The following is a 26,595-nucleotide window of genomic DNA, read 5'->3' as shown; positions in this document are numbered from 1 at the left end:
GTGGTACAATTACTAATACACCTGTGGTAGTGATCAAATACTGGTTCTGACAAGGTATCTCTGCATTTTAGTCTTTGTGCTCTCAGTAACTCTTCATGTAATTAAAATACTGCCATTATAGAAACTCTAAGTACCTTTTCAGTAATTATTTTTCACTAACTACTTATTTCAGTCTCATGTTTTGTGTTGTGCATTTCAGATGTGTAAATTCTGTGTGCTGAGCTCTCTAGCATCACTGTCAGTATCTGAGCTATTCTCCTGTTTCTTTATTGCACCAGTGCCTACTCATTATGTACAAAAGTTATGATGGTTCCAAAACCTGAATTGCTCTATTAAAGGGAAGTTGCTCCACACATATCTGAAAATACACGCTTAGAGGACAGCACTTTCTGGCTAGTTAGCTAGGTCTTCTTTAAAAAACACTTGCAGTAGTGGTTGAAATAACAGTTAAAATGTGCTGTTAAAGTAGTATTTTAAATGAGAAACATAGCTAAATGCTGGGTGTTTTATTGTGAAGGAAAGTATATCAGTTAAGTGTCAAACATTGGCCTAAAAAAGATTACAAAATAATAAAAAAATATAACGGAGCAGGGTGGAAGAAGAAAGGGCAGAAGTCAATAGCATCTTTGAAAGACAAAGGCACACCAAACATTATGATGGTGAGCGCATTCTGGAACCCATACTAGAACGATTGAGGTAGCTTACTGCCTATGAAGTTTGGCTATTTTATTTTTCTCTTCTGAATCTTCCTGTAATCCAATATCTGTATTTTTGTAGGTACAGAAGTATGCTCCAGCTAGTGAGGAGCATCTCTCTCCAGAGCTACAGGAATGGGCACCATATTCACCCAAACGGTCTGCTAGGCACAGTGATGGCTTTGTGCCTGCTGCATTGTATGCTGGCAGCATGTCAGCAGGTGAGTTACAGAAGTCATAGTTAGTTACTTTCTGGGAATGCCCTAGGGAATTTGTCCATCTTCGATAATATTGGGTATTAGTCATAAGAGCAGAACAACCATGATTCACAAAACTTATTTCCATAGTCTGTTGTAAATCTGAACATGGTGAAACCTTTGCAGTTTAAGAACCATTAAAGAAGCTGAGAAATTCCTGGCTGAAGGGTTTGTGTTTCCTCAGTTTCTGCACAGAGGAGTTTTGAATATGTTAGTGGTGAACAAGGCACAGTTTATCCATTAGGGAGACAAGTAAGATTTCCAGTGTTTTTGAAAGCAGACAGTAAGTGGAGGCATGCTGAGCTTTAGCGGCTTGATTTCTGAATACTTCAAAGGAGAATGATAGCATGTTCAGGAAGTGCAACATAGTAAGTTCTGCCTATTGGAAATCAGATACTTGGAATATCTCAAATTGAGTGCCCAAACTGTTTGTGATCTTAATCTAAATTATAGATTAAATGCCAGTGTGTTTAACATGCTAAGATGCTGAAGAGGGGACTCACAAGCAGCTCAAACAGAAATCAGTATAATCAGGTAGAACAGGAAACGGCATGTTGTCTCAGTTGACCCAAATAGTTGTTAGTGTTGAAATTCATGTTAGCAGGTTTTAAATTGGCACTGACTAAATGAAGTGCTTCAGGAATTAATTAGGCTATTTTACACTAGTTGCTTTGAACTAGTTGAGAAGCATTTAGTAAACCTATTGCCAGGTGGATTGTCCAGTCTTTAGTGTAGCTACCTTCGGCAGTTGCATATGAAACTTGGCTGTTGGAAAAGATAATACTGATTTTTGAGTTTACCCTCAATTCTTTGGAAAGCTTTCAACTCCTGTATATTTTAGAAATTATGGAAGACTTTTTCCTTACTGGAGACCACGAAGGAGGTAATGGCTTATATCTGAAATAATGGACAGCTTCAAACCCTGTTGCCCCAGTCAATTTTTGGAATGTAAAAAGGTGCTCAAGAGTAGCTCAGATCAAAGAAGCTTTTGCTCTTCTTTGATTTTTTTTACTCTTTTCTCTCTCGCTCCTTTAATAATAGTAGAAAAAGTATTAAAAGGTATTACTTCTAACGAAAAGCTTTATCTTATGATACCTTTGCATAATAACCCAATGAAGTCAAACTTTCATTAGACAGTATGACTGTAGGTCTTGAAATGTCAACAAGTTTTTGCTCCTGTATTCTATACTACTGACTCATTTAAGAGAAGATGGTAGGACAGACTTTGGTTGAATACTGAAGGATGAGCGTACTTAAAAGAACAGCTTCCCTTTCCATCCCTAACGATTCTATGATTCTATATTAAGTTTCATAAATAAATATTGAAACACTGTAATTTAAAATTGTAGGACACACTAGAAGTGGGAATATTTTGAGGCAACAGAAGAAGAAAAAGAATCATTTTAGCTGCAGTCAGTTCAAGTACCAACTAAAAACTTGCATTCCTATTAGGTGACTGGAGAGAAATGTAGAATTTCTGTTGCTGTATAAAAAAAGTTTGATACTGGAAACCAGAGAAAATCTTTTACTTACCACTGCATATTAAAATGATGTACTAAGAATGAGTTTATTTTTGCTAATATAACCCACTTTTCCTGCCTTAGTACAAAATTATAAAGCAGATTTTAAATATGTTTGTACTACTTAAAAGGTGTCAAATGGTGCTTAACCTGTTTGTCATTTTGATGTTGTACATGAAAATGTTATAATACATATTTGTATTAATAAATATATTTAAAATATGTAGTTTATATTGTAATAATGTTGATAAGAATGTGTTTTTATCACCCTAAGCAGGTACGGTACCAAGAAGTTTAGCACCATGCCCTGCAGTAACTGCTGTCATGAGAAATCCAATCTATACTGCCTGGAGCCATAGAGTTCACACCAGCAATTGCCCGTCAGTCGCCAGCCAAATATGTCATCAGCATCTGCATCCCAGGTGTCTTGAAATTTATATCACCTTAAATTTGTGTTTTCATTAGGATGAAATTGCTTCTGGTAGTTACTTTACACAGTGCAGAGTGAAACACACTGTTGTGTATTATTTTGACCCAGGGTTCTCAAAACCATTATTGAGTAGAAGTGGTGTGCCAGTTGCTTTCATGTCTTTCAGTAACTGATGGATTAGATTTCCTTCTGCTCCACTGGCTGATACTAACAAAGAAATTTAACTAATTTCTAATGTTTTTTTCTCATCCTTGCCAAAGCAAATAAAGCCTTTCCCTTTTTTCTTATAACACTTCAGGCTATTTCTCCTCTGACTTCTCTTAACTTATAAAACGATGGAAAAACTGGGAAGTAGGGGCACATTCATTTTATTCAGTAACTCTGGAACAACCAAAATATCTTTGCTGGTCCAGTTTACAATTTGCTGAGGTGGTTTGCTGAGTTTTGCTCTCTTATCCTATTCTTTTTATGCAGTTCCCAGCATCAAGGTCGCCTGAGTTTGGACCTCAGTCATAAACACTCCAATGACTATCCTGAAAATTCACGTACAAGAGCATCTCATGGCTCAAATTCATTACCATCCAGTGCAAGACTTGGTAATTAGGTTTTCTGATTTATTTCCTGTGGGGCTGCTATACATTGCAGCAATACAATGTGTACAAAAGCAATCATGAAAGCTTGTGCATAAATTCAGAGGCTGTTTTAATGCCCATTGAAGAAGTAGAATCTAAATGTACTTTTTTGTTTGATGTGGTTGCTTTTACTTTTATCATTGTAATGTTTTCTTGTTGTAAAAATAGGTTCTTCAAGTAACTTGCAATACAGAACAGAACGAATTAAGATCCCTTTAACACCAAGATATCCAAGGTCCATGATGGGCTCTGACAGAGGTGAATTATTTCATAAGTAGTTGTACTGTTTTCAGTATCACTAATCCAAAGCCTTTGCAGTTCTTAAATCAGGTTGTGCCAGATTCTAAATATGACTACAAAAGTCTACAGAGGCTTTTCATTAAGGCTACAAAATTTATATTTCACCACAAAAAGATAAAAAAAAAAAGAAACTTTCTAATGAAAGCTGATTTTTCTGTTAGTTGACTCTTGGATATGGCATGATAAAACACACAGCAATGTTACGCTTACGGTCTTGTACACTTTTACTTAAAGTTGTAGTTTTCTTCTACAATGACCTCTTAAAAATTTTAACAGTGAGATGACTGGCTTTTTTTTTTTTATTCTTTAACTGTGTTGTTTTGCATATTTTTTGTATTACTGGTTGAAAATTATATTTTGAAATGCAGTGAAATTATTTTAGTACTTCACTCAAAATTGCTTGGTGGTGGAGGATATTTGAAGTCATGATACAAATACCAGTTAGGAGTGGCAGATAGCTGTGGAATTCAGAGTTTGATGACAGTAAACGGCAACTTTTTGCTACCATCATTGATCAAATGTTCTGTAGCCTTAATGGACCGCATCCAGTGGTTTTCCTATGTGGGCAAATATAGTTCTTACAAATGGCTTTCATTTGTAATTAGTAGTGTGAGAATTATTTTCTGTAGCTTTTTTCCAGAGGAAGCAAACTGAATGTTTCTGTCAGGCCACTTGTTCAGTAAATTACTCAGAGAGGATACAACCACAGAAGAGCAGCAAACGGAGTCATGTCAAACTTGTTTGAAATTGCAGTGCTTTCTTGTTTATGTGTATGATTCATGCTGCTGGTTTATTGGTATTCTCAGGTGTTTCATAATATATCTCCTACCCAAAGGAAAGGTCTCTACATAAATAACTTTATTTGAAAATAAACCTACATATCAAATTTTTATTTTACTTCTCCTTTCCTGGTTTCTATTCTTTTTTTTAACTTTGCATTGTTAAATGTTTCCAGACATGCTTATAGCGTAGCTGGTTTGTAAACTTCTCTGCTTGTTGAGAGTGGCAGTAGTTTTATGCACACTTAGAGAGGACAGATTTGGCATGTAGTCGTTAAGGACAGTGCGTTTTCAGTGTCTGAAATCAGTTACCTCATTTCCCTAAGGTCCTTGCATGGTTAATGGAGTGCTGGTGAACAGTTGGTCCTCATTTTCGTCTCAGATGTGTATGGTGTCTCTCACTATGTCTGTGTAGGTCTCCAGACTATGACAGATGCAGGATACTAAAGCTCAGCTGTTGATTTTCCATAGGCTCCTTATCACAGTCTGAATGTAGCAGTCCCAGCTTGATAACTCCTCCACAGTCACCTCTCAACTTGGAAACGTCTTCCTTCGCCAGCAGCCAATCTCAGAACTCCCTTTCTACATTACCTAGGATTTCCATTAGCCCAGTATCTATTGGAGAACGTAGAAAAGATAGGTAAGGTCTCCACATTATTTGTTTTTAATACAAATGTATTTGAAGTAATTTTCTACCTTTCTTTATTAGGCTGAAGGAATGTGAACTTTTAAATGACAAATATGTAGGCACAGAGGTGCATCTTGGATCCTGTTACTTAATGCTTTCATTTTCTTCACAAAATATGTAAGAGATCTTTGTGTGGATTTTTTCTTCAAGATTGAGAACTAAATTCTTGAATTCAGAAAATTAAGGAGTTTCATAAGGGTATTATTTCTTTCATATTAGATTAATGGCCACACAAAGTAAGAGTGGTCTATATTGGAATACAGTCCTTTAGCTGAAGTACCCCAGATGCTTGTTTGTGATAGGCTTGTTTTCTCCTCTGGAGAACTAATCAAGTGAAGACCTAGTAACATTTGATATAAATATCAGGTGCCTTAGTGTTACAGAATATGTGCTCTAACCACTGTGCCTTAATTCAATTTAGCCAGATAACATGGAAAATAGAGGGCATATCTGTGCAAGAATGCATTTATATGTACAGATGCAAATTTACTACTGTGACCAATCCCTTTGGCTGCCCTTAGACCACTGCTAGCAGTAGCATTAAGTATATGTGTATCTGCTTGCAGAATTTGAACCTCATATGATAGCTTTCTTAAAAACATGAACTTTGTGTTTTAGCAATTTTCTATATCTCATAATGAATATTTTCAAGGTATGTTGCTTATGGTATGAGTTCTGGACATCTGATTTCATTTTATCCTGATCTGGCTAGACTGAATATATTAAAAAGTTTGAATGAATTCAAAGCATTGAACAGTAAGACAGAAATCTGAATCAGGCTTTTATTTACAGTAAAGCAGCTGAATGCCATTGTGGGAATGTAAAGGAGCTATGATGTGTTGGAATAGATTACACATATGTGGATTTCAAGACCTCTTTGTGTTGCTTGATTTATGTAAAAGGACTGACTCTAAAAAATGTGAACGATAAAGTAATGAGGATATTCTGTATTCCAAGTTTTCTGGCAGCAATAAAAAGTTATTCATAAAATGTTGTCTCATTTAAAGAATCCATAACTAAGTTATTGTAGTAACTCTAGAATATATATTGTGTACAAAGGACAGTGTTACTTTGAAAGGGAATATAAAGAGGTATTTGTGAATTTTCATTCTTTCTTTATTCAGTGTGACTTTTGTACTACATGTACTCAATTTGTGTTCTTGTATAAATGTTCCTCTAATTGTCCCTTGCAAATTCAAAGTCTGAATTTCTTTTCTCTTTCACGTGACTAATGATGTGTAATGTTCAGCTGAAAAAGATAGGGTTTTGACACCTCTATAACATGGTATCTCTGAGCACAAAATATGTGTTCTGATCTCCGGGAAGTAAAAACTTCTCTTACTGTTTGGTGATCAGATAATGGAAGTACAGTCAGGTTCCAGCCCCTTAACCCTCTCTGTGCATGTGTATAAAGTGTAGTCTGGACTGACTTTCTCAAAAGAACATAATTTGAAGTTTTGTTCTGTTTGGCTTTTTAAAAACTAAAACAAAAACCTGACAAATACAAACAGTTCTTAATTTAGGAAAGTAGCTAATTTAAGTTTCTTCTAAGAAAATGTTTCAAGATACCTGGATAGCATTTTCAGTGGTTATTTAGTCTTACAATTCTTTCTGTTCCCCTTAAAATACAAGTAAATAACTTGCTTGGCTTTCCCCCAGATAAAAGTAATAACAATACAGATTAAAAAAATATTAAAAATCAGTGTTTCTGTTTGTTCTGCTGATTTTAATTTAACTTAAAAGATCTGATCAAGTAAGACTTTTTTCTAATTAGTGTTTAGTGGTTCTGGCAGGCAGTCTGAATGTAATAGAAGAGTGCACTTGATTTTAATAACGGAGCTTATCAAGTAAGACACCTTTTACATGTTATCATTCTGTTCTACTTCTTTGTTGACTCTCTACTACATGCATTGCTAATTATCTTTCATTTTGTGTTTGCTAGAATTCTAAGATATGATCCTGTGCGGTTTGTATGGGTTTGATTTTTATTCCAATCACAAACAAGTGAACGAACCAAATTTAAAAATCATGTGGTAGATGGAAAAGCAGAAAGGGTACAGTAAAGAGAGTTCAGAAAGATGTAGTTTTAATTCATAAAATCAGTCTTCAGGAAGTTCAGTTACAAAATGCAATGCACAAATAAAGATGGGCTGGTAATAAACTTACCTTGTATTCATTACATACATAGACAACCTCTGAGGGTGTCATGCCTAACAGGGATGTTGATGTTACAAGATTACTGAGCTCCAGAGTTACATTCGTATCAGCAACCAGTTTTTATCGTTAATGCATTTATAAGATGGTAAATTATTATGCTCCTGCTTCAGAAGGCTGCTAAGTAGCTGCCTTCAAAGACTGTGGCAAAAAGTATTTATGAATTTATGAAACCATGTCCTTTTCCCTCTGTCCCCAACCCTAAATCCTGCTTTTTCAAAAAATACTTCTCCTCAGCCTAGCTCACATTAGCAGCATTGAGAGAAGCCCAGTTAACTCATCTGGTCTCTGAACAGCACAATTAAATAGTTTCAGCATTTGGCACAATTTAGAGAATATCATATGGTATAATGAAGGGTTAGGAAAGAAAACATTCAGATTAGTGCATGAAAAATGTAGTATAATGTTATTAAAATAAAAAAATACAGCACACCTGGAACACAAGCTGCTTCATTCAGAACAAGCTCAACTGTATTTGGTGATGCCTTTTGCTATGTTGCCACTAACTGCATAGTAATAGGAACCAACACTTTTTAGTAGGCTACTATATGCTTACACACACCGGGGGTGGACCAGCCCTATTTGTACAAGTGGCTACATCCTAACTATGGGGGGAGGAAAGTGGAATCTGTCAGGGTTTTCTTTTGTGTAAGCCATTCTCTTGTTATACTTACTTGTGTCTTACTACTGTGTGTCTTTTTCTAAGTGTTCTCAAATCTTCTACATCTTTCAGATATCTGTTCCGTAATAGGTCTTTTCTGAGAATCCCTGTGGCTCCTAGGCCTAGGTTCTCATCACTAAGGAGTTTGAGGTTGGCCTGATCTAAGGTTGTCCTTCTCAAGCATTATTGCCCACTTTGTGCTATTTTACGTGTTTGGATAATTGCCCTGAGGAGAATTTGCATGGTAATTGTAATGCTACCATGCAAACTGCTGTCTTAATGGCTTGAGTTTGCAGCTGCTTAATTTTCATTACTAATTTATGTTTCCTCACTTACAAATATAAAATCTGATATTTGTGCATTGTTGTCCTTTGGTTTACCACCTTATTATTTATGATGTTTATTTTTACTGGCAATAAATACTCCCAGCATTTGTATTTGTAAAATACCTTTCTGGACTATGGTTTGTAAATGACATATGACATATTATATACAGTGGTTCAATTACTTTTATATAATATGCATCTGGAAGCTTCTTCCTGCCAACTTCACAACCATAATATTTATAATTCATATATACCATAATGTTTTAGAGCAGTCATGTACCTGGGATACATTTACTTCTGCCAATACATTGCATGATTTCAAAGGAATGCATTTAAGACAGTTAACAGTAAATTTTTTAAAAGTAACTGTGTAAACCTATTTTATTATTACATTTCAGACAGACAGAAAGTATTGCATGTAACTTTGACATTGTAATGGTTCAAGTGCAATTTTGTGCAAATCAGTTTTAACTATCTCCTCTAAAAGGCCCTACATGGAAGAGCCACGTCATGTTAAAGTGCAGAAGGGTTCTGAGCCACTAGGGATTTCCATTGTGAGCGGAGAAAATGGTGGAATATTTGTCTCTAAAGTAACAGGTGGGAGCATTGCCCATCAAGCTGGCCTTGAGTATGGTGATCAGTTACTAGAGGTAATTTTTGCTTACTACTATTCCTGTGGCTTAATGAATCAGTTCAAATGAATCCAGCCATAACTACGTTCCCTAAAAGAGTATCTTGTGAAAGCTTGTGTACTGTGAGATGTAGCAAAGGGTACTCTGTATTGTGATATTCCAGTAATTGTGATTGTTGTGATATTTTGTCAGGCTTTATCATAAAATAATGTCTTTTGGTGGTAGATCTGCATTGCATCTTTTATAGATGCAATTTTAAGCCTGTAAACAATATAGTCCCAACATCATACTCTGCCTGATAATGTGAGTAAATATTCATGTGACTGGCTTGTACCCAGTTTCAGGCTGCTGTTGCTATGCCATATCCTTACCTGAGATACCTGGTTTAAAAAATACTCACCTGGGCTTTAGATTAGCTATTGTCGTGTTTCTGCTTACGTATTAAATGTGTGGAGAAGCATTTTTAAAAGTACAGAGCTGCTTTGTAAATGTTAGGTCTGTTCATGCTTATGTATGCTAAAACATCATCTGTTTCACAGTGTGTGGATATTACAATGGACCTGAATGGATTATGGATCTGAATTTGTCTTCAAATCCTGAATTTATTCAGATCAGTGATCTGAACCAACTTGTGTTTAATCAGTGATACCAGCTATAGCACAGCTCTGAATATTTATGTCTTTCAATAGTAAAAAGATTTTTAAACTCACGGTCAGGTTACCAATGTTTTGAAATTATAATGATTCCTTCCAATGAGTAAACCCTAGGAGTCATTGTATAGCAGCATTTTCATCTTCCTATTTACCCCAGTGGAAATAAGTCAGCATATAGACAAGAAACTAATTAGGAGAGTGAAAGAACAATTTTGTTAGTTTGCATCTGAAAACTTGACATCCTGGTTTATGCTTTTTTTTTCCTTAGTTTAATGGAATAAATTTGAGAAATGCTACAGAGCAACAGGCTCGACTAATCATTGGACAGCAGTGTGACACCATTACTATTCTGGCTCAGTATAACCCACACATGTATCAGCTTGGCAATCATTCACGATCAAGGTAAAGTTGGCTAGACTTTGAAAAAAACCTACTCTGGTCCATGCTGTTAGATAACTTCTTTATAGCATGCTTGCAAACATCAGCACATTTGTAGTGTGATTGCTTAGAAAAGTAAGGTGTGAATACCTGCTTGTCAAAAAGAAAGTAAAAATGCTTGGTGAACCTGCTAGATTTTCTTTCTTATTTGGGCATAATCTTTAGATACACTAAACTAAAACCAAAGATTACTTCTTCCTAGGATTATGAGATTCTGATACTTCTGATTGTTTTTTGGGTTCAGTTTAGGTTGGGTTTTTTTTTTACTTGGAGTTTCTAAAAACTAACTGGAAAAGGCATATGACCATGTAATTCCATTTTGATGCGTGATCACACCTCAAAACTGAGCCTTATCTTTCTGTTAGACTTGGGGTGAAGATAGGTTATTTGGCATGTTGGTTTGAGTTTGTGGAATGGGTTTAGGTTTTTTTTTTGCATGGGCTTTTGGGGGGGGGGGCTGTTTGTTTTTTGTTTCATTTTGTGTCCTGTCCCACCCCTACCCCTCGCAATTTATGACCAAGTTAAATCTTTGACTGCGTGGAAAATATTTGGCATTGGTGAAATACTAACCCTCTAGTCTTTTATTCTTGTTTTCCCCTGCATCTCCTCCTTAGTTCTCGCCTAGAACCTGTGAGTAATCATTCCACCCCTCAAGGCAGTGGAGCTGCAACGCCTGACAATCATTCCGTAATCGATACTGTGAGTGAACAGGATGAAGGAACGATGACACCCCCGTCCAAACAAACCACACCAACTACAAGTCCCCGGAATTCTTTAAGGTCAAGAGTAAACTTTTTGCCTTAAGGAAAAAAAAAAGTACGGTCAGGGTGGGTGTGGGATGTGAAGGGTATTAAAAAACAAAGTCTTCTTCTGTGAATGCTTTGTCTGGTTGAAATAAGTCAGCAGATAAGTAGAGGCCAGGATGCATGCTTTCAGACTGTTTTTGAGAGACAGGGTGTGCAAGGAGCAAAGAAAATTTTACTGCAAGATTGGTTTAGTTAAGAAGGTCAGCAAGGAACATGATGTTTGTCTTCAAGACTGTATTTGTAGGTGACCTATTTTGAAAAATGATGTAAATACATATTCAGATGACTCGTTGATTGTATGCAGTGCAAGGTTTTAAATTGGAGTACATGTGCTATTTCTTCCTGTCTAAAGGGGCCCTGTGGACACAAACAAAAGGACCCCTGAACCTAGAACTGTTGTTGTTAAAAAATCCCAAGTTGATCTTGGGATCCAGATATGTGGTGGAAACCTGTATGGAATATTTGTCTCGGATGTAGATGATGATAGCCCAGCCAAAGGACCTGATGGACTTGTCTTGGGTGACATGATACTTGAGGTAAGCTATTATGAAAAATCTGCAGTGTACTAACAAAATGTCTAGGGTGATATAAAGAGGGATTTGTACAAAAAAATCATGTTGTCTCACAATGGGAGATGTTCTATGAATCTTGATTTCCTGTCACAAAACGTGGGTAAGAATAGTGAGAATGCTGTGACATATGAAGAGCTGGATGATGTGGACCTGGAGAGCTACCACTGTTGCCACCACAAGTTGCCCACAGGTTTGAAGGACTAATGTATATCCACTTGGAATTGTGAACACCTACTGTCTTCATCTAAATAGGAAGCCTTGAACCTATTGCTGTACATAGGATAAAGGCAAGGACATGAAAGATACCGCAAAACAGAAAAATTCTTACAAGAGTTTTGGGAAATACGTCTTTGCAATATGTCTTTGACTCTGATTTCTGTATCTGAAATGGGAATATTTATCTACTTGGCAGGACTGTTAAGGTTATAAACACATTTATTTTTATGACATTTCCAGGTAAAACTGAGGATTGATTCTGTCTGAGCACTGAGACTCTCCCATTGTGCATTACTATCCAGATGGAGACTGTGCTTTGTAATTGTGCTTTCTAATTCTCAGACCACTTACTTTCGAAAAAAATACTAAATTCTTTCCAGTGTGAATTTTATGATTCTCAGCTTACACCTTGAAAACTATTTAAAGAATTGCCGACTGTCATGGTGCATGTCTGCTGTGTTCACTGTAGTTTGTTTTCCACCCCCATGTCTCAGTCTCCTGCTAGACATCTTAAGGTGCAAATTGTGCTAGAGTTAAGTAACAAGATTACTTGTATATAGAGCGTGCCAGTGGTAAAAACAAACTTATTTTGCATGTTTTTCAAATTCACCTGATTCTGTTGCCCATTAAGATACAATTTCACACTAAAGGGTTTCCGCATTTTGTGTTTTGTAGTATGGGGCCATTGATATGCGAAATAAAACAGCTGAGGAAGCTTATCTTGAAATGTTGAAGCCTGGAGAAAACATAAAAATAAAGACTCAGTACAGAATAGAAGAGTTTAATAAGATAAAAGATCTTCCTGGAGATGGATTCTATATCAGGTATTTGAGCAAGACTGGTAATGACAGCATAAGACTTAGGATAATATGCTGACCTTTATGAGAGAGATACTACATCAGTTTTATCACATTTTTTAAATTAAAAATTTACTCATTTATCCCAGGTAGTCTTTGACAGTGAATACACAATCTGTAGCATAGTGAGTCTGCAATGTTTCACTGTAAGCTTGTGTGCTTTTGAAATGTAATGTGCTGCTAATCTGTTAACTTTTTTCAGTATAAATATGCATGTTCTTCCCTGGAGTTGATGGAGATCAGTTGCAGAGCCTCTTTATGTCTTCCTTTCTAGAGCACTTTATGACCGTCTGGCAGAGGTGGAACAGGATTTAAGCTTTAAGAAGGATGACATTTTGTATGTTGATGATACTCTACCACAGGGAAACTTTGGTTGCTGGATGGCTTGGCAGCTAGATGAGAATGCTCAGAAGCTGGAAAGAGGGCAGATTCCAAGTAAATATATGTGAGTGACCTCACTTATCTTACAGTCTTTAAAAGTCTGACTTGTGAGATGTGGTATAAAAGACTTGTTTGCTTCTATTCTCTCTGGGCGATACTAATTCTTAGGCATGATATTTTAGGGATGTCATATTTTAATAGCATTGAATTAAAAATACTGCTCTATCGAGTTGGTTTTAATGTTACTAAATAGTAAACTAAAAATGGAAATTACACATAACTAGTGTTTTGATAGATAATTCAATAACAAAAATGAGGGTAACCACAGAAAAAAATATCCTTTAATCCAAGGTTATCGCAATCATTCTTGGGAAGTATCATGATATTAAGTTACTTGTGGACAGCAACGTTGTTATAAGACTGTGTATTCTCCACAATCTCCTAAAGATGGTAGAGCACTTAAGAGGAGTATGCAGGAACTAAAATTTTTCTGTTGTTACTGAAATCGCATTAGTTACTACTCAGTGATTTTTTAATTTTTTTTAAAGATTATTTGTTTGCTGTTTTCCTTTTCTTCTGTTAGTCTTCTGTGTCATAACTGAAAACCCATCCTAACAGTGGGACAGTGGTACCATGTGGAATGTATGGAAGTACAGTATATACATACAGACCCATACATATCATTGATAGGCTTCTTAACAAAGGTGGACATTAAAACCACCTACACTTTACATGTGTTATGTAGCCAAAATATTTGTGCTCATTTAGAAGAAAACTTAATGTAATTACTGTTTTGGATTGCTAATAATTAATTTGTAAGGATTAGTAGTAACTTTATAGAAATAATTGGATCTTCTGAGCAAGGCTGACTTTACTGGCAAGTACCTACTGCTGGTTTTGCTTTGACTGTCAGAGTGGTCACACTTTGTGCCATGCTGCTACTTATACTATAAGAATCCTGAGGTAATTATGTTAGTGTGATGTTTTCAGGTGCTTGTTATTTGCTTTATGTTAATGTTTCTTTCTGATTAACTTTCTGTGATGAAGATACTCAGACTAAAGCTTGAGATGGTAATTTCCAGTGTGTTCCAGAAGTAGCAGTGATACTGTTTGTCAAAAAAATTTTAAAAAGTTAAGTTTAAATACCAACTCTTTAGTCTGTTTCATTATAGGATGGATCAGGAATTCTACAGGAGACACAGCCTGTCTGAGACTAAAGATGAAAACAGCTCATCTAAGACATTGTCAGCAGCAGCACGGAGGTCGTTCTTCAGAAGAAAGCATAAACACAAGCGAAGTGGTTCCAAAGATGGAAAGGATCTACTGGCTCTTGATACAATCAGTACAGATTCAATTCCTTTCCTGGATGGTAAGTACCTTTGTTATACTTTAAGGGCGTTGCCTTTCCTTCCCTTTTATTTTTAAGCAGTTGCAGCATGTCACGACAAGTAATGTTACTTTCTGGTTGGTCTGAATACAAATAGTGATCATATGTCCCATGTACATTACTTTTAATAACAATTATTATTTTTTTTTTATTTAAATAACAGTTCAGAGTGTTTCAAGTTTGGGTTGCTTTTTTGGTTTTTTGAAGTTTATTCCTAGATCTATTAACAGTAATGTTTCAATGGCAGATGGATATTGCTTTTTGATGCATGGTTTTGGTTTTCCTTTCAGCTGTTTAATTTCTGTCCAGGTTGCTTAGACTAGACAGAAAGCCTGGGCACCACTCAAATCTTCAATTCTGTTTCATTGCTCCCCTGAAAAAACCATGTTGGTTGCAATGCTTACTTCCTTGGAAAAGCTCAACAAACCGTTGCACAAGGAAACAATAGGAAGGATTGGTTTAAAGTGTGTGTATATGTGGGAAGCACCAGGTTCAATTAGAAAAACATCTATTTTCAACTGTCGAGTGGAGAAAATTGCAATAATGGCTGGTGAATGTTTTTTGTTCTTGTCAAGACCCTTATCCCTTGCAAGAGATTTGTTTTCCTAATTACCGTAAGGGTGCTTCTCCTGATTTGAGGAATGTTGGGAAAATAATTTATATTTTTGTAAGTAAATCTTCTGTGTCTGTAGATTCTGCAAGTCTGGCATATCAGCGTGTACAGAAAGTGGACTGTACCTCTCCTAGGCCTGTCCTTATTCTGGGACCTTTACTTGATGCTGTGAAAGACATGTTGGTCAAAGAATCACCTGGAAAATTTTGCAGATGTCCTCTTGGTAAGTGTGCAAATATAACCAATTTATCCTTACTTAGAATACATAGATAGTAACATCTATATACATAAACTAAACAGTAGCACAAACGTGGAAAAAAACCCCAAGAATCTGAATTTGCAAATGTTTCATTAGCCTTGCTCTGTGCCTAAGGAATAGTAATATTTCTATGTTTCTGTGAAATAGAGGTTATGAAAGCTTCCCAACAAGCCATTGAACGGGGTGTGAAGGATTGTCTGTTTATTGATTATAAACGGAGGAGTGGACATTTTGATGTGACAACTGTAGCTTCAATAAAAGAGATAACAGAAAAGGTGAGTGAATTTTATTGCTGTACTTAACTTGTACAGTTTGCAATATGTGGTCATACTATGTTTGCGGGTGTGAAAATTATGTTAGTATTGTCCTTCTTTAAGACATTCAGAGAATCAGTCTCTAGGCCACTGAGTAAAATAAAATTTACCTCACTTTGGCATGTAACTGCTTAAAGATTTAAATATTATGTTATGCAACCTCACCTTTGTAGAAACCAGGAATGTGCATATGCTTTTACAGTATTATTAAATGAAGTTAGAAATAATTTTCTTATTAAATAAAGTATATTTTTCATAGATTCTATCCCTGACCTCCTAAATCAGGATTTAGGTTTTCTAACCATTCCATTTAATACAGAACATAAACATCATAATAATCCTGGGGACAGATGTTAATTAAAGTCTGTTCATTGCTTATAGTTTTCTCTCAAACCGCACAGAAAGTCTTATTACTTTGGCAGTTGTTTTTGATTACAGCTTCTGAAAGATAAAATTAATATGAATATTTAAATTTAAAAAAAAGTATTGCATATATTTCAATCGGAATTTTCATTTCATTAGTTTTTGAAATACTTTTATTTCTATCAGTGAATGCTTTTGATACTATGAGTGGAATTTCTTGCACGTTTTTCATCTTCCGTGTTTTGTTATACATCCTTCAGTTACAAATTGCTCAGGTAGCAATTCGTAACCGAAGTAGCCCCAAAATGCTAAAGATGTAGCAAAATTCTGTTGGGTTGTTGTGATTTAAGTAGGGGAAGAAATGGGGGATTTGCACGTGTGCTTGTGCTTTTTAACTGAACGAGTGTTTTGCATTTACATTTGATCTTAGGATTGTCATTGTCTGCTTGACATCGCTCCTCATGCCATCGAACGGCTCCACAGTGTTCATATCTACCCTATTGTAATTTTTATTCGCTACAAAAATGCTAAACAAATCAAGTAAGTCTGTGAGGGGTATAGTTCAGGGATGTTTATTTTAGCTTAAAATAAGCTTGTTACCTCTATTATTTCTTTCATCCTAGTCATCTTAAATCTTTTAAAAATAATGTGGAAATTAACCATAGAAACTGCTGAGTCTTCACTTCATTTTTGTTGCATGAGAATTAAGAGGATCTTTCAAAGAAATCAAAACAATGTACACTAACTGAAGGTACTCCAGGCAGCACTCAGATCTTTCCTGCTCACCTTTGTATGAAGCCCTAATACAGTTAAGTGGTGATGATGCAAAGAGCCATTAATCCTCTCAATGGGTCCAAGTGTGTGAATACAGTGCCTATTGATTTGTAACCTCAGCTTTCCCACCTTCATTCTTTAGTGAAAACAGCAAAGGGAAAGTTCCTTTTGCCATGGAGTTCATACACTGTGGTCTTCTCAGGCTGTGCTCTTTCAGCAATTGAGAATTTCCTGCTCAAAGAAAGCCAGGAGCAGAACGTGAGAGTTCCAAACCACAGTCTTTATCCTAATGTTTAAGTAAGCCTTCACATGTTTTGATAGATTGATTTGGGAAGAAGTGACATAACCTCCCCACAGAAGTATTAAGAAAGTTTTGTTGAGAGCTCTTGTGCTATCTTCATTTTGCAAGTTGAAGACTTCTTATATTCTTACGTTATCTGTAGGTAAATTTGATTACTATCTATTTAATAAAGAAGATAGGTATCACCACTTTAAAGTAGAAGCAAGTCATAAAGCAGTGTAGTATATTTCATTACCACAGTAGGATCATGCACTTGAATGACAAATGGAACTGTCATGTCTTGCGCCCCTTTGGAAATGGACTGATGACATTACAGCTATTTCTTTTTTTTTTGAGAGCGACACAGAGTGAGTGACCTAGGCACACAAAGATTTCTAGCAGTCATCAGAATAAGATGCAGTGGCACATTGTCTCTGCCTGTTATGAGCACCAGAGGTTTTTCCAAACAGCCTTTATATAGCACAGGTCCTGTTGGCGTTCTCTGAAATACTACTCAGCAGTGATTGGTTAGTTCAGTGGTGATTTTTTATTTTTTTTTTAATTTATAAAATCTGTGCTGCTTCTCTCACTGCTGTAATAAACTCTGTTTTTATTGTTTCAGTACCTATCTGTATGGCCCTACTGGTTGATATAAATTCCAGTTCCTTTTAAACAGAATCCTTTTCTGGGAACCCCAAGTCAGAATTGGAGGAGACTGTTACAAGCCTTGATAGGAATTAAAATATTTATTGGTTTCTTTTTTTCTTTCCCATTTGTATTTTGTCTTTTTTAAATTTTATTTTAGTAATCAAAAAAGTAATCCAAAAAAAGTGCCATATATAAGACAACATGGAAATATTCTATTTGCTTGATGCTCAATATTTCAAACCCATAAAAGAGCAGCACTTGAGCCCAGCTTTGTTTGGGAAGTACTGGAGTGTACATGAGATAACGATCTGATTCACATGAACTGGAAAAAGTACTCTTTCTCCCTTAACCCTCTCCCAGTCTCCAAGACTTTAAATGGAATACTGTCTTGATCTGAAAGCAGATAAACTTGTTAGCACTGCAGTGAATGTTTATTATGTTGATACTGCTGAAACACAGTAGATGGCACTCTATGCACAGTGTTACGCTTGCAAATTAGTTAGCCTTTCATATACACCCAATTGGAGGTAATAATTTCAAGTCCATTTAAAGAAAAAAAACCCAAACAACTCTTACATGAGGTTTTTCTTTTTTTCTTTCTTTTTTGCAGAGAGCAAAAAGACCCAATCTTCCTGAGGGACAAAGTTACACAGAAACATTCCAAAGAACAGTTTGAGACAGCTCAAAAAATTGAACAAGAGTATAGCAAGTACTTCACAGGTTAGTATTTCAGTAGGAATACAACGGCAATTTGAGCCTGCATTGTTATTCAGAATAATTAAATTCAATTTCAGAGGCCTTTTTAATGTCATAAAATATATGAATCTTGGATGAATGTAAAATATATGTCATAAAATACATGAATCTTGGATTATTGAAGTTAATACTTTCTTTTTTTACTAGAGGAAGATAACTGTCTTTGAAGATTGTCTCTGCTTATTTCAGAATGTATTACCACATGGTTCCACATACATTCAGAAGAATGGGGACAAAATTCTAGCCACCTTGATGTTAATGGCAGCAAAACTTAAAAGGAAAAAAATGAAACAAAGCAAAAGATCCCCCTGAACAATGGGACTTTTGCAGAAATATTTTGAGGCATACCAGCCAAGTACAAGAGAGAAGAGGGGGGTGTATTTAGTATAGGGTTACCTCAGCAGATACTTAGGGAAGCTGCACATTCTCAACAAAATCAGTTATGTGGTATCTAATAGCCATACAAATGCTCACTTAAATGTCACATACTAAACCTTCACAGACAGTGTGCATGGCCATCACCACGTTATTCTGCCCCTTGTTAAGTCATTTGTTGCATTTTAATGTCACCCTCATAATGAAAGTAGCGCTCAGTCCAAGAGAGTCCTATGTGTATCTTCCCACATGCTCTATGGCAAGGGCCTCCCTCTGTTAGTGCCAGGTACAATGGACTCCAGCTTTCAGCAACATTTCCAGATGCTGGTAGTCAGAGAGGACTGGTGTTCAAACTGCACTGACATTTAAGCTTGTAGAAATTATAATGTTGTGAATAAAGTAAGCATGTAGATAGGTATGTTGGACAGAATCATAGAAAGATTTGGGTTGGAAGTTCCAACACCCCTTCTGCAGGCATGGACACCTGCCATTAGATCAGGTTATTTAAAGCCCTCTCCAGCCTGGCCTTGAACACTTCAAGGGATGAGGCATCCACAGCATCTCTGGGAAACCTATTTCAGCACTTCACCACCCTCACAGTAAATAATTTCTTCCTAATATCTAATCTAAATCTACCCTCTTTCAATTTTCATTCCCTGTGTCTTATCCCTACATGTCCTTGTAAAAAATCCCTCTCCAGATTTCTTATAGGCCCCCCTTTAGGGTACTGGAAGGCTGCTCTGAGGTCTCCCTGGAGCCTTCTCTTCTCCAGGCTGAACAAGCCCAACTCTTCTCTGTCTTCATAGAAGAGTTGCTCCAGCCCTCTGATCATCTTTGAGGCCCTCATCTGGACTCTTTACAGTAGGTCCATGTCCTTGTAGTAGGGGCCCCAGTGCTAAATGCAGTACTCCAGGTGGGGTCTCAGGCGAGAGGGAGTAGAGAGGGAGAGTCACCTTTCTCAACCTGCTAGTCATGCTCCTTCTTATGCAGCCCAGCATATGGTTGGCTTTCTAGGCTGCGAGCGCACACTGCCAGCTCATGTTCAGTTTCTTGTCAATCAGCACGCCCAAGTCCTTTTCCTCAGGGCTGCTCTGAATCTCTTCTCCACCTAGCTTGTATTTATGCTTGGGATTGCCCCGACCCAGGTGCTGGACTTTGCATTTGGCCATGTTGAACTTCATGAGGATTGGACAGGCCCACCTCTCAAGCCTGTCAGGGTCCCTCTGGATGGCATCTGTACCCTCCAGCATGTTGACCACACCGCATAGCTTTGTTTCTGCAGCAAATTTGCTGAAGGTGCACTTAATCCTACTGTCCGTGTTGCTGACAAAGATACTGCACAGCACTGGTCCCAGTATTGACCCCTGAGGAACAGCTCTCGTTACTGATTTCCACTTGGGCACTGAGCTGCTGACCACAGCTGTTTGAGTGTGACCATCCAGCTAATTTCTTATCTACTGAGTGGTCCATCCATCAGATCCATGTCTCTCCAATTGAGAGACAAGATTGTTGTTCAAGGCATTTGGCAATATCCTGCACAAGCCCAGGCAGATGATACCTATTGCTCTTACCTTATCCACCAGCACTGATAGAAGGCCACAGATTTGTCAGGCACAATTTGCCTTTAGTGAAACCATGTTGGTTGTCACCAGCCATGCCTTTATTGTCCATGTGCCGTAGCATAGTTTCCAGGAGGATCTGCTCCATGATCTTGCCAGGCACTGAGGTGAGACTGAGCAGCCTGTAGTTCCCCAAATCTTCCTTTTTTCCCTTTGTAAAAATGAGAGTTGTGTTTCCCCATTTCTATTCATTGGGAACTTCACTGGACTACCACAACTTTTCAAATACCTTGGATAGTGGCTTAGCCACTTCATCTGCCAGTTCTCTCAGGATCTGCTGATGCATCTTGTCAGGTTCCATGGACTTGCGCTTCCCTGGGTTTGTTAGATGATCTAAAACCAGATCTTCTCCTGCAAAGGGCAGTTCTTCATTCTCCCAGTTTCCTGCCTTTTCTTTCTGTGACTTGGGTGGTGTGGCTGGAGGTCTTGCCAAACACTGAAGCAAAAAAAGGCATCGAGTACCTCAGCCTTCTTCATGTCCTTGGTAACCAGGTCTCCTGTTTCCTACTGAAGGTGGCCCACATTTTCCCTAGTCTTGCTTTTATACCCAGTGTACATATAGAAGCTTTTCTTGTTGCCCTTAATATCCCTGGCCAGATTTAGTTCTGTCAGGGTAATTAATTCTGACATGGCAGCTTTCTGATGAAGCTGTATGACACTCTCTCAGACCTGAGTTCTGTGACTACTTCATTTTTTGACTCATGACCCTCTCGAGTTGGCTTTGTTTCCTGTACCAAGTTGTGAGCATGTTGTGTCATCTGAATCACTTCCCCACTGTCACTTGTCACCTTTCATAGGCCTTTTTGGTTACTGCGTTCTGTATCCAAACTCATCTGACATGGTTAAGATCAAATTGCTTCTTTTCAGAAAAGTAAATAATACCTTAAGCCTTGTAAGTTTTTCTATATTTTTTCTGTTGTTAGTGGTAGCTGAGGCCAGAGGCTTCGCTGACATATTTCTCGAGTCGTGAAGTTCCTCCTTTTTAAGCCTTAAAGCTAAGTCTCCCCTCCTGTCTCAGTGTTGGCATTTTACTTTTTATGACTGTTACATTTAGCAAGGGTAGAATGCAAAGTGTTCCTTTATCTTTTGAACTGATTTTCAGGGAGTTGCTTGTTGTTGGCCTTTTGTTCCTTGAATGTAGTTGACAGTAAGAATCGGAGTAGGAACCGCTGCTGCTTTATTTAGCTCAGCGATCTGTAAGCTGCCTCATAATTTACTTCTAATATTTGTAAATAGTTTCTAGTTGCTACAGCTATAGTCTCTATGTATATTACCACATAAATATGAAACTCCTAACACCACATGCTGAACAGAGAAGGTTTATTATAGCAGGTTCTGACCATCTTTAGGCTTAAACTTTGCCACCTGATGCCTCTGAAAATAGTACATGGAGGCCTTTAACAAAACAGTTGCCTTAGTTGATTATAGCCATCAGTTCTGTGACTTCCCTGGCCTGTTTTAAGAACTAGCAGAAGGAGTTGTATATTGAATGCTTAACCTCTTTGTTATGTTTATTCTTTTCCTTATTTTAATAGAGTCATGCATCTGGCAAATATTGAATTGGGTAGATGAGTTCTGATCTGCTGATAAACATTTTGCAGAAAAATGCAAAAGACTGCTCGTGTAATTAGAGTCACAACAGTTTGCTTCAGTCTCATTTGTGTGTGGGGGGTCTTTTTCTCCAGGCATCGTCCAGGGAGGAGCCCTTTCAAGCATTTGCACTCAGATTATGACAACTGTTGATCAAGAACAAAACAAAGTCCTGTGGATCCCAGCTGGCCCACTGTAGATTTATTTTGCTGTGAAACTACTTTGCAGATATAAATAACCAACTAACTTTCTATCCAACGGACTCAGTCCATTTCTGTCTTTATAAAGATACCCGTAAGTGATTTCTGTTTCATGAAGGGGAATGATAACACTGAACACAAGGACCCAATGGAGGCATGTGAGAAGGGGTAGATCACTTCATCACCGAGCTTGTCTCTTACGTCATACGTGTACACATGACAGGTTGCCATGAGGGGTTGTGACCTGCGTGTACATGTCCATAAGTAAAGAATTTAACAATGCTGCAAAACCCTGTAGAATGGCAAGTTTACAAAAACCTTTTCGAAGTATTTGGTTGTTGCTGTTTACTTGAATGTCTTGTTTTGTTTGTTGTTTTTTTTTTTAACTATGTCCTTTCATTTAATGAGGTAACTCTCCAACACAGAGTGAAATTTCTGAATATGAATGAATGGTTTATGCGCAACATGAATCTTAGTTACCATGTTGACCATTTCTAAGCACGTTGTTGACTTGACAAACAGTTAATAATAACATGGGATTGAATTGGTACGTCTTGGGAGTAAGCTCAGAAGGAAGTACACTCCTTTACAGGGCAGACCACTGTTTGTATCCTGTCAGCTCTCAGATATCGTTTCTTGTTTTATGCATGAATTTAATATTTAAACGTCATAATATCTCTGAACAATCCAAGCTTAATGTGTGTTGAAAAATAATAATTTTTGGTTGTTGGGCCTGGATTAAGTACTGGTGGGGAAGAGTCATAAGCTAGGCCTAGCATGCTGTGTTCTGTCACTTTTTAGATACTGTAAATATTGAAAGCTTATGTTGGTGCAATTTTGCAGGGTAATTCTTAAGCTTTGTACTTCAGTGTATAGCATTCACATAGATTGTTTTTATTTAAGAGCAGCCACAGTTTTAGGGCTTTGATTAAAAGCCTTTAGTAAGGTACTAAATTGTTAGTGTTCTCACTGTCAAAAAATAAGTGATTGTTTAGTTTTGGTTGCAATACCTACTTACATATTGTACAAACTCCATTGTATCAGTTCCTTTTTTGTTTTTTGCACTTCTGACTCTGTGTTCCTAACACAGGTTTTGTACCTGTCTCTTCTGTCTCTTGTGCCATGTTTCTTGGGTACTGTGTTTTAATTGTTTTTAAAATGTCATGTGAGTAGAACTGTTTCTTGGTCACTGTTCCTAACATTTCATTATGTAGGTTTCTAGTTTTACACTACAGGCTGTAGTTTTGCTTCTGTTCGCAGCTTTTTTTAATTGAAAAAAGGGATTCTTCTTGCACAATTCTTCAAAAGAAAGATCTGGTCTTAAATTTAAATTCTGTTTTACAGATGCTATTTTATTGTTCAAAATACTTCATATAGTGTCTATATAGTTATATCCTATATAGAGTATTTTGAACTATAATACATACTATATATATATAGTATTTTATATAGTAATGCCATACTATTATAATACTGTATATATATAAATTAAAAATAGAAAATTGTATGGATGAATTACTAGTCAAAGTACTTTTCATGGTGAGGGACAGAAGTTGTTTTTTTGTTTATCTCATTTTTTGTTTGTTTTTTAAAGTTTGAGGTCAGAGTAGACTCCAGTGGTACAACTGAAACAGACAGGTACTGTTCTGACATGGATTTTCTGTACTAAAATGAAAATGTCACTTTGTATCAAAAAAAAAAAGTTAAACTGATAACTAAATAAAGGTCAATTTCTGTAACTTGACTTGTGTATAAGAGGTGCATATAGCTAACGTTCTCTTTGTTTAGTTGAGTCCTCATATAAGGTTCTGCTTTCTGACTAAAACTGTCACATAGATTCAATTCCTTGACAGGAACAAGTTTCAGTTTTATGGTTTTGCCCAGCCTTGCATACATAAATACCAAAAACGTTCAAAAATCACAAGAAACAAGAAATAAGATTGAGGTGTTGGGTTTGTGTTAACAGTTTTTTAAGATTCTGGCCCAGTGGTGTTAAGGATTTCAAGTGGAAATGAAATTGATTGGATGTAGGCTTTAACTGGAGAACTAGTCTATTGCTATTGGTTTTGAGTGAGTGTCACTGGAAAACAGGGAAAACAAAAATGTGAATTATTAGGCACATTGTAGAATTCTACATCTCATGACACTGCAGACAGAGCAGCCTCTTCCGTTCATAGAGTTACCTGAAAGTTTAGGGAAGCTAGTTATTTTGTATTAACTTAACTGCTTCATCACTTGCTGGATTCTCTCAGATGCCAAAGTCAGCTTCAGCAGGAACTGTGTTGATAGGTGGGCAGTTGTCATACCTAATAATAGCCTCCAGTCATAAGACAAGACTTGTACCAATCTGCTTTTCCATTGTTCCATCTTCTAATAGAGGATCAAGAAAACGAGAACAGGCAGGTTCTGGCAGGTTCGTAACAGCCATACCTTGCGTATCTTCTGATCTCAAGGAAGTAGAGTTGAAGTCTTGCTTAAATACTAGAAAGATACCTTAGTTCAGTTGAAGAGTTTCCTGATAAACCATTCCACTTAAACTTGAGAAGGAACTTCTTCTCAGTGAGGGTGACGGAACACTGGAACAGGCTGCCCAGGGAGGTTGTGGAGTCTCCTTCCCTGGAGACATTCAAAGCCCGCCTGGACACATTCCTGTGTAACATTATCTAGGTGTTCCTGCTCTGGCAGGGGGATTGGACTAGATGATCTTTTGAGGTCCCTTCCAATCTCCAGCATACTGTGATACTGTGATACTGTGATTTTATTTTATAATACTACATGCTGGAGCTAGATTTGGACTTTGTTCCAAAAAGAGGAACTTTATCCAGATGTTTAAATAAAGAATGTAGTTATGTGGGTATTTAAAGATACCTTTTAATATAGCTAGCCAACAGAAGTTTGAAAGTGTCACTCTGATGCTTATAAGCCACCATAAATGCCTGCAGGTAAGGAGTTAGGTAGAAATCAGTATCTTTCAACTTTATTTTTCTGTAGATAAACTGACATAAAATTGCTTAAGATACTGAAGCCCATATGTATGATCTGTTGTTCATATGTTGACAAGCATCTACTTGCATTCAAATGTTTACATTCAGTCCACATTGATCTGAATTGCAGGACAACTGTTTGCCAGATCCAGAATTATGCTCCAGCAGCTGCCAAGCTTTCCACCTCAGACAAGGGTCCTTTTTCAGTGTCTGATAAATTTGGAGGCCATATCATAATCCCTCTTAATGAACCCAAACATTGCCTTAAGCAGTTGTGAGCAGCTTTCCTAGTTGCATCTCAGATGGATGTATTCATTGTTGAAGTACAGTCTTGTTATCTTCTCTACCCAACAAGGCTGACTTAGGTCTTCTGCAACAAGTAGTAAAGGTCCCAGATCTACAATAGAAACTGGAACTGTATAAAAAAAGGTTGCATGGCCTCTTCCAGTAAATTTTTTTATGGCTGCTGTGTCAGTATTAGAGTTTCTTATTAACTTGGCTGCTGTGGTGGGGAGGGGTTTTTGTTGGATTTTTTTTTTTTTTTAAATTTTTTTTTTTTTAGCCTGAATTCTGCGTCATTTTGCTTAGGAAACATCTTGGTGTTCTTTACTGAAAAAGTAACTTTTCATTGAACATTTTGTAGCAAATTGTCTATTCAGTTTGACTTCTTTCTGTGTTAGTACTCAGAAATGTTTTTGCTAGCACAACCCAAATGATGTGAGCGTAAATCCAAAACCCAGGTGAATAGGGGATCCTATTACTTAAGGGTAAATATGCTAGCTTTACTTGGGATTGTTCAACTCCATTTTAACAAACAATTCTTTCCAGGCTTTTATAAAAATGGTTTATTACAGTATAAATAATTTTAAATGAATGTCATAGCTTTATATTTAAAGTTGTCTCACTGGATCCTTTTCTTCAAGTAATCTGTGCATTAAAAGCATACTGGACTAAAAAACCTGAAAACATTTTCCATCCTAGAATTTATCTTGTAGACCTCCAGTATGGAAAATGTTTTTAACCTTTTTTGTTTTGTATTTATTTCATCTTGTACCTTAGTATAAAAAGAGGAGTTGTTAAAGGTATACTGATTTCAATATATCTTAATTTGTATTTAATTTCCCTCTACAAAATGCATCTAATCAAAGTGCAGGGTTTTTCTGCATGTGTAAAATATGAGATTCCAGATTATTTTTTTTTTAACTCACATTTTTAAAAGCCTTTAGAAGTTTTCAAAAGATGAGTCTTTTTTCTAAAAAAGTTGGAGGGAAAATGACAGAGGTTTAATCATTGTCTTAAGAAGCAAATCACCAAAATCTTTGTACAATGTAATTTAGTCACTTCATATTATGATGAATTATCTGTCATTGCTATGT

At 36.7% G+C, this 26,595-nt stretch overlaps 1 protein-coding gene across 6 annotated transcripts in view; it reads left to right on the top strand.

Annotated features, from left to right (window-relative positions):
* Positions 1-23,979, top strand: part of DLG5 (discs large MAGUK scaffold protein 5) — a 110,890-nt gene extending 86,911 nt beyond the window's left edge. For 2 of the 6 annotated variants that reach the window (XM_062612954.1, XM_062612908.1), the window contains 18 exons: positions 778-916; positions 2,747-2,894; positions 3,377-3,498; positions 3,703-3,792; positions 5,085-5,253; positions 8,249-8,326; positions 8,990-9,152; positions 10,056-10,189; positions 10,840-11,004; positions 11,384-11,567; positions 12,495-12,643; positions 12,951-13,121; positions 14,230-14,426; positions 15,137-15,280; positions 15,464-15,591; positions 16,424-16,533; positions 18,306-18,415; positions 22,131-23,979. In XM_062612954.1, coding sequence (XP_062468938.1) covers positions 778-916; positions 2,747-2,894; positions 3,377-3,498; positions 3,703-3,792; positions 5,085-5,253; positions 8,249-8,326; positions 8,990-9,152; positions 10,056-10,189; positions 10,840-11,004; positions 11,384-11,567; positions 12,495-12,643; positions 12,951-13,121; positions 14,230-14,426; positions 15,137-15,280; positions 15,464-15,591; positions 16,424-16,533; positions 18,306-18,415; positions 22,131-22,234 — 2,505 coding nt within the window. In that variant the 3' untranslated portion in view covers positions 22,235-23,979. The remainder of the gene's footprint in view (positions 1-777; positions 917-2,746; positions 2,895-3,376; positions 3,499-3,702; positions 3,793-5,084; positions 5,254-8,248; positions 8,327-8,989; positions 9,153-10,055; positions 10,190-10,839; positions 11,005-11,383; positions 11,568-12,494; positions 12,644-12,950; positions 13,122-14,229; positions 14,427-15,136; positions 15,281-15,463; positions 15,592-16,423; positions 16,534-18,305; positions 18,416-22,130) is intronic. The other 4 variants (XM_062612918.1, XM_062612936.1, XM_062612945.1 and 1 more) reach the window with 4 other exon arrangements.
* Positions 23,980-26,595: the final 2,616 nt, after the last annotated feature.

This window comes from Pezoporus occidentalis, unplaced genomic scaffold (genome assembly GCF_034315485.1).
Source record: "Pezoporus occidentalis ecotype Australia unplaced genomic scaffold, CSIRO_AGI_Poc_V1 ctg101, whole genome shotgun sequence".
NCBI classification, from domain to species: domain Eukaryota; kingdom Metazoa; phylum Chordata; class Aves; order Psittaciformes; family Psittacidae; genus Pezoporus; species Pezoporus occidentalis.
Note: the sequence above shows the minus strand (reverse complement) of the source record. Positions and strands in the feature narration are given on the sequence as shown.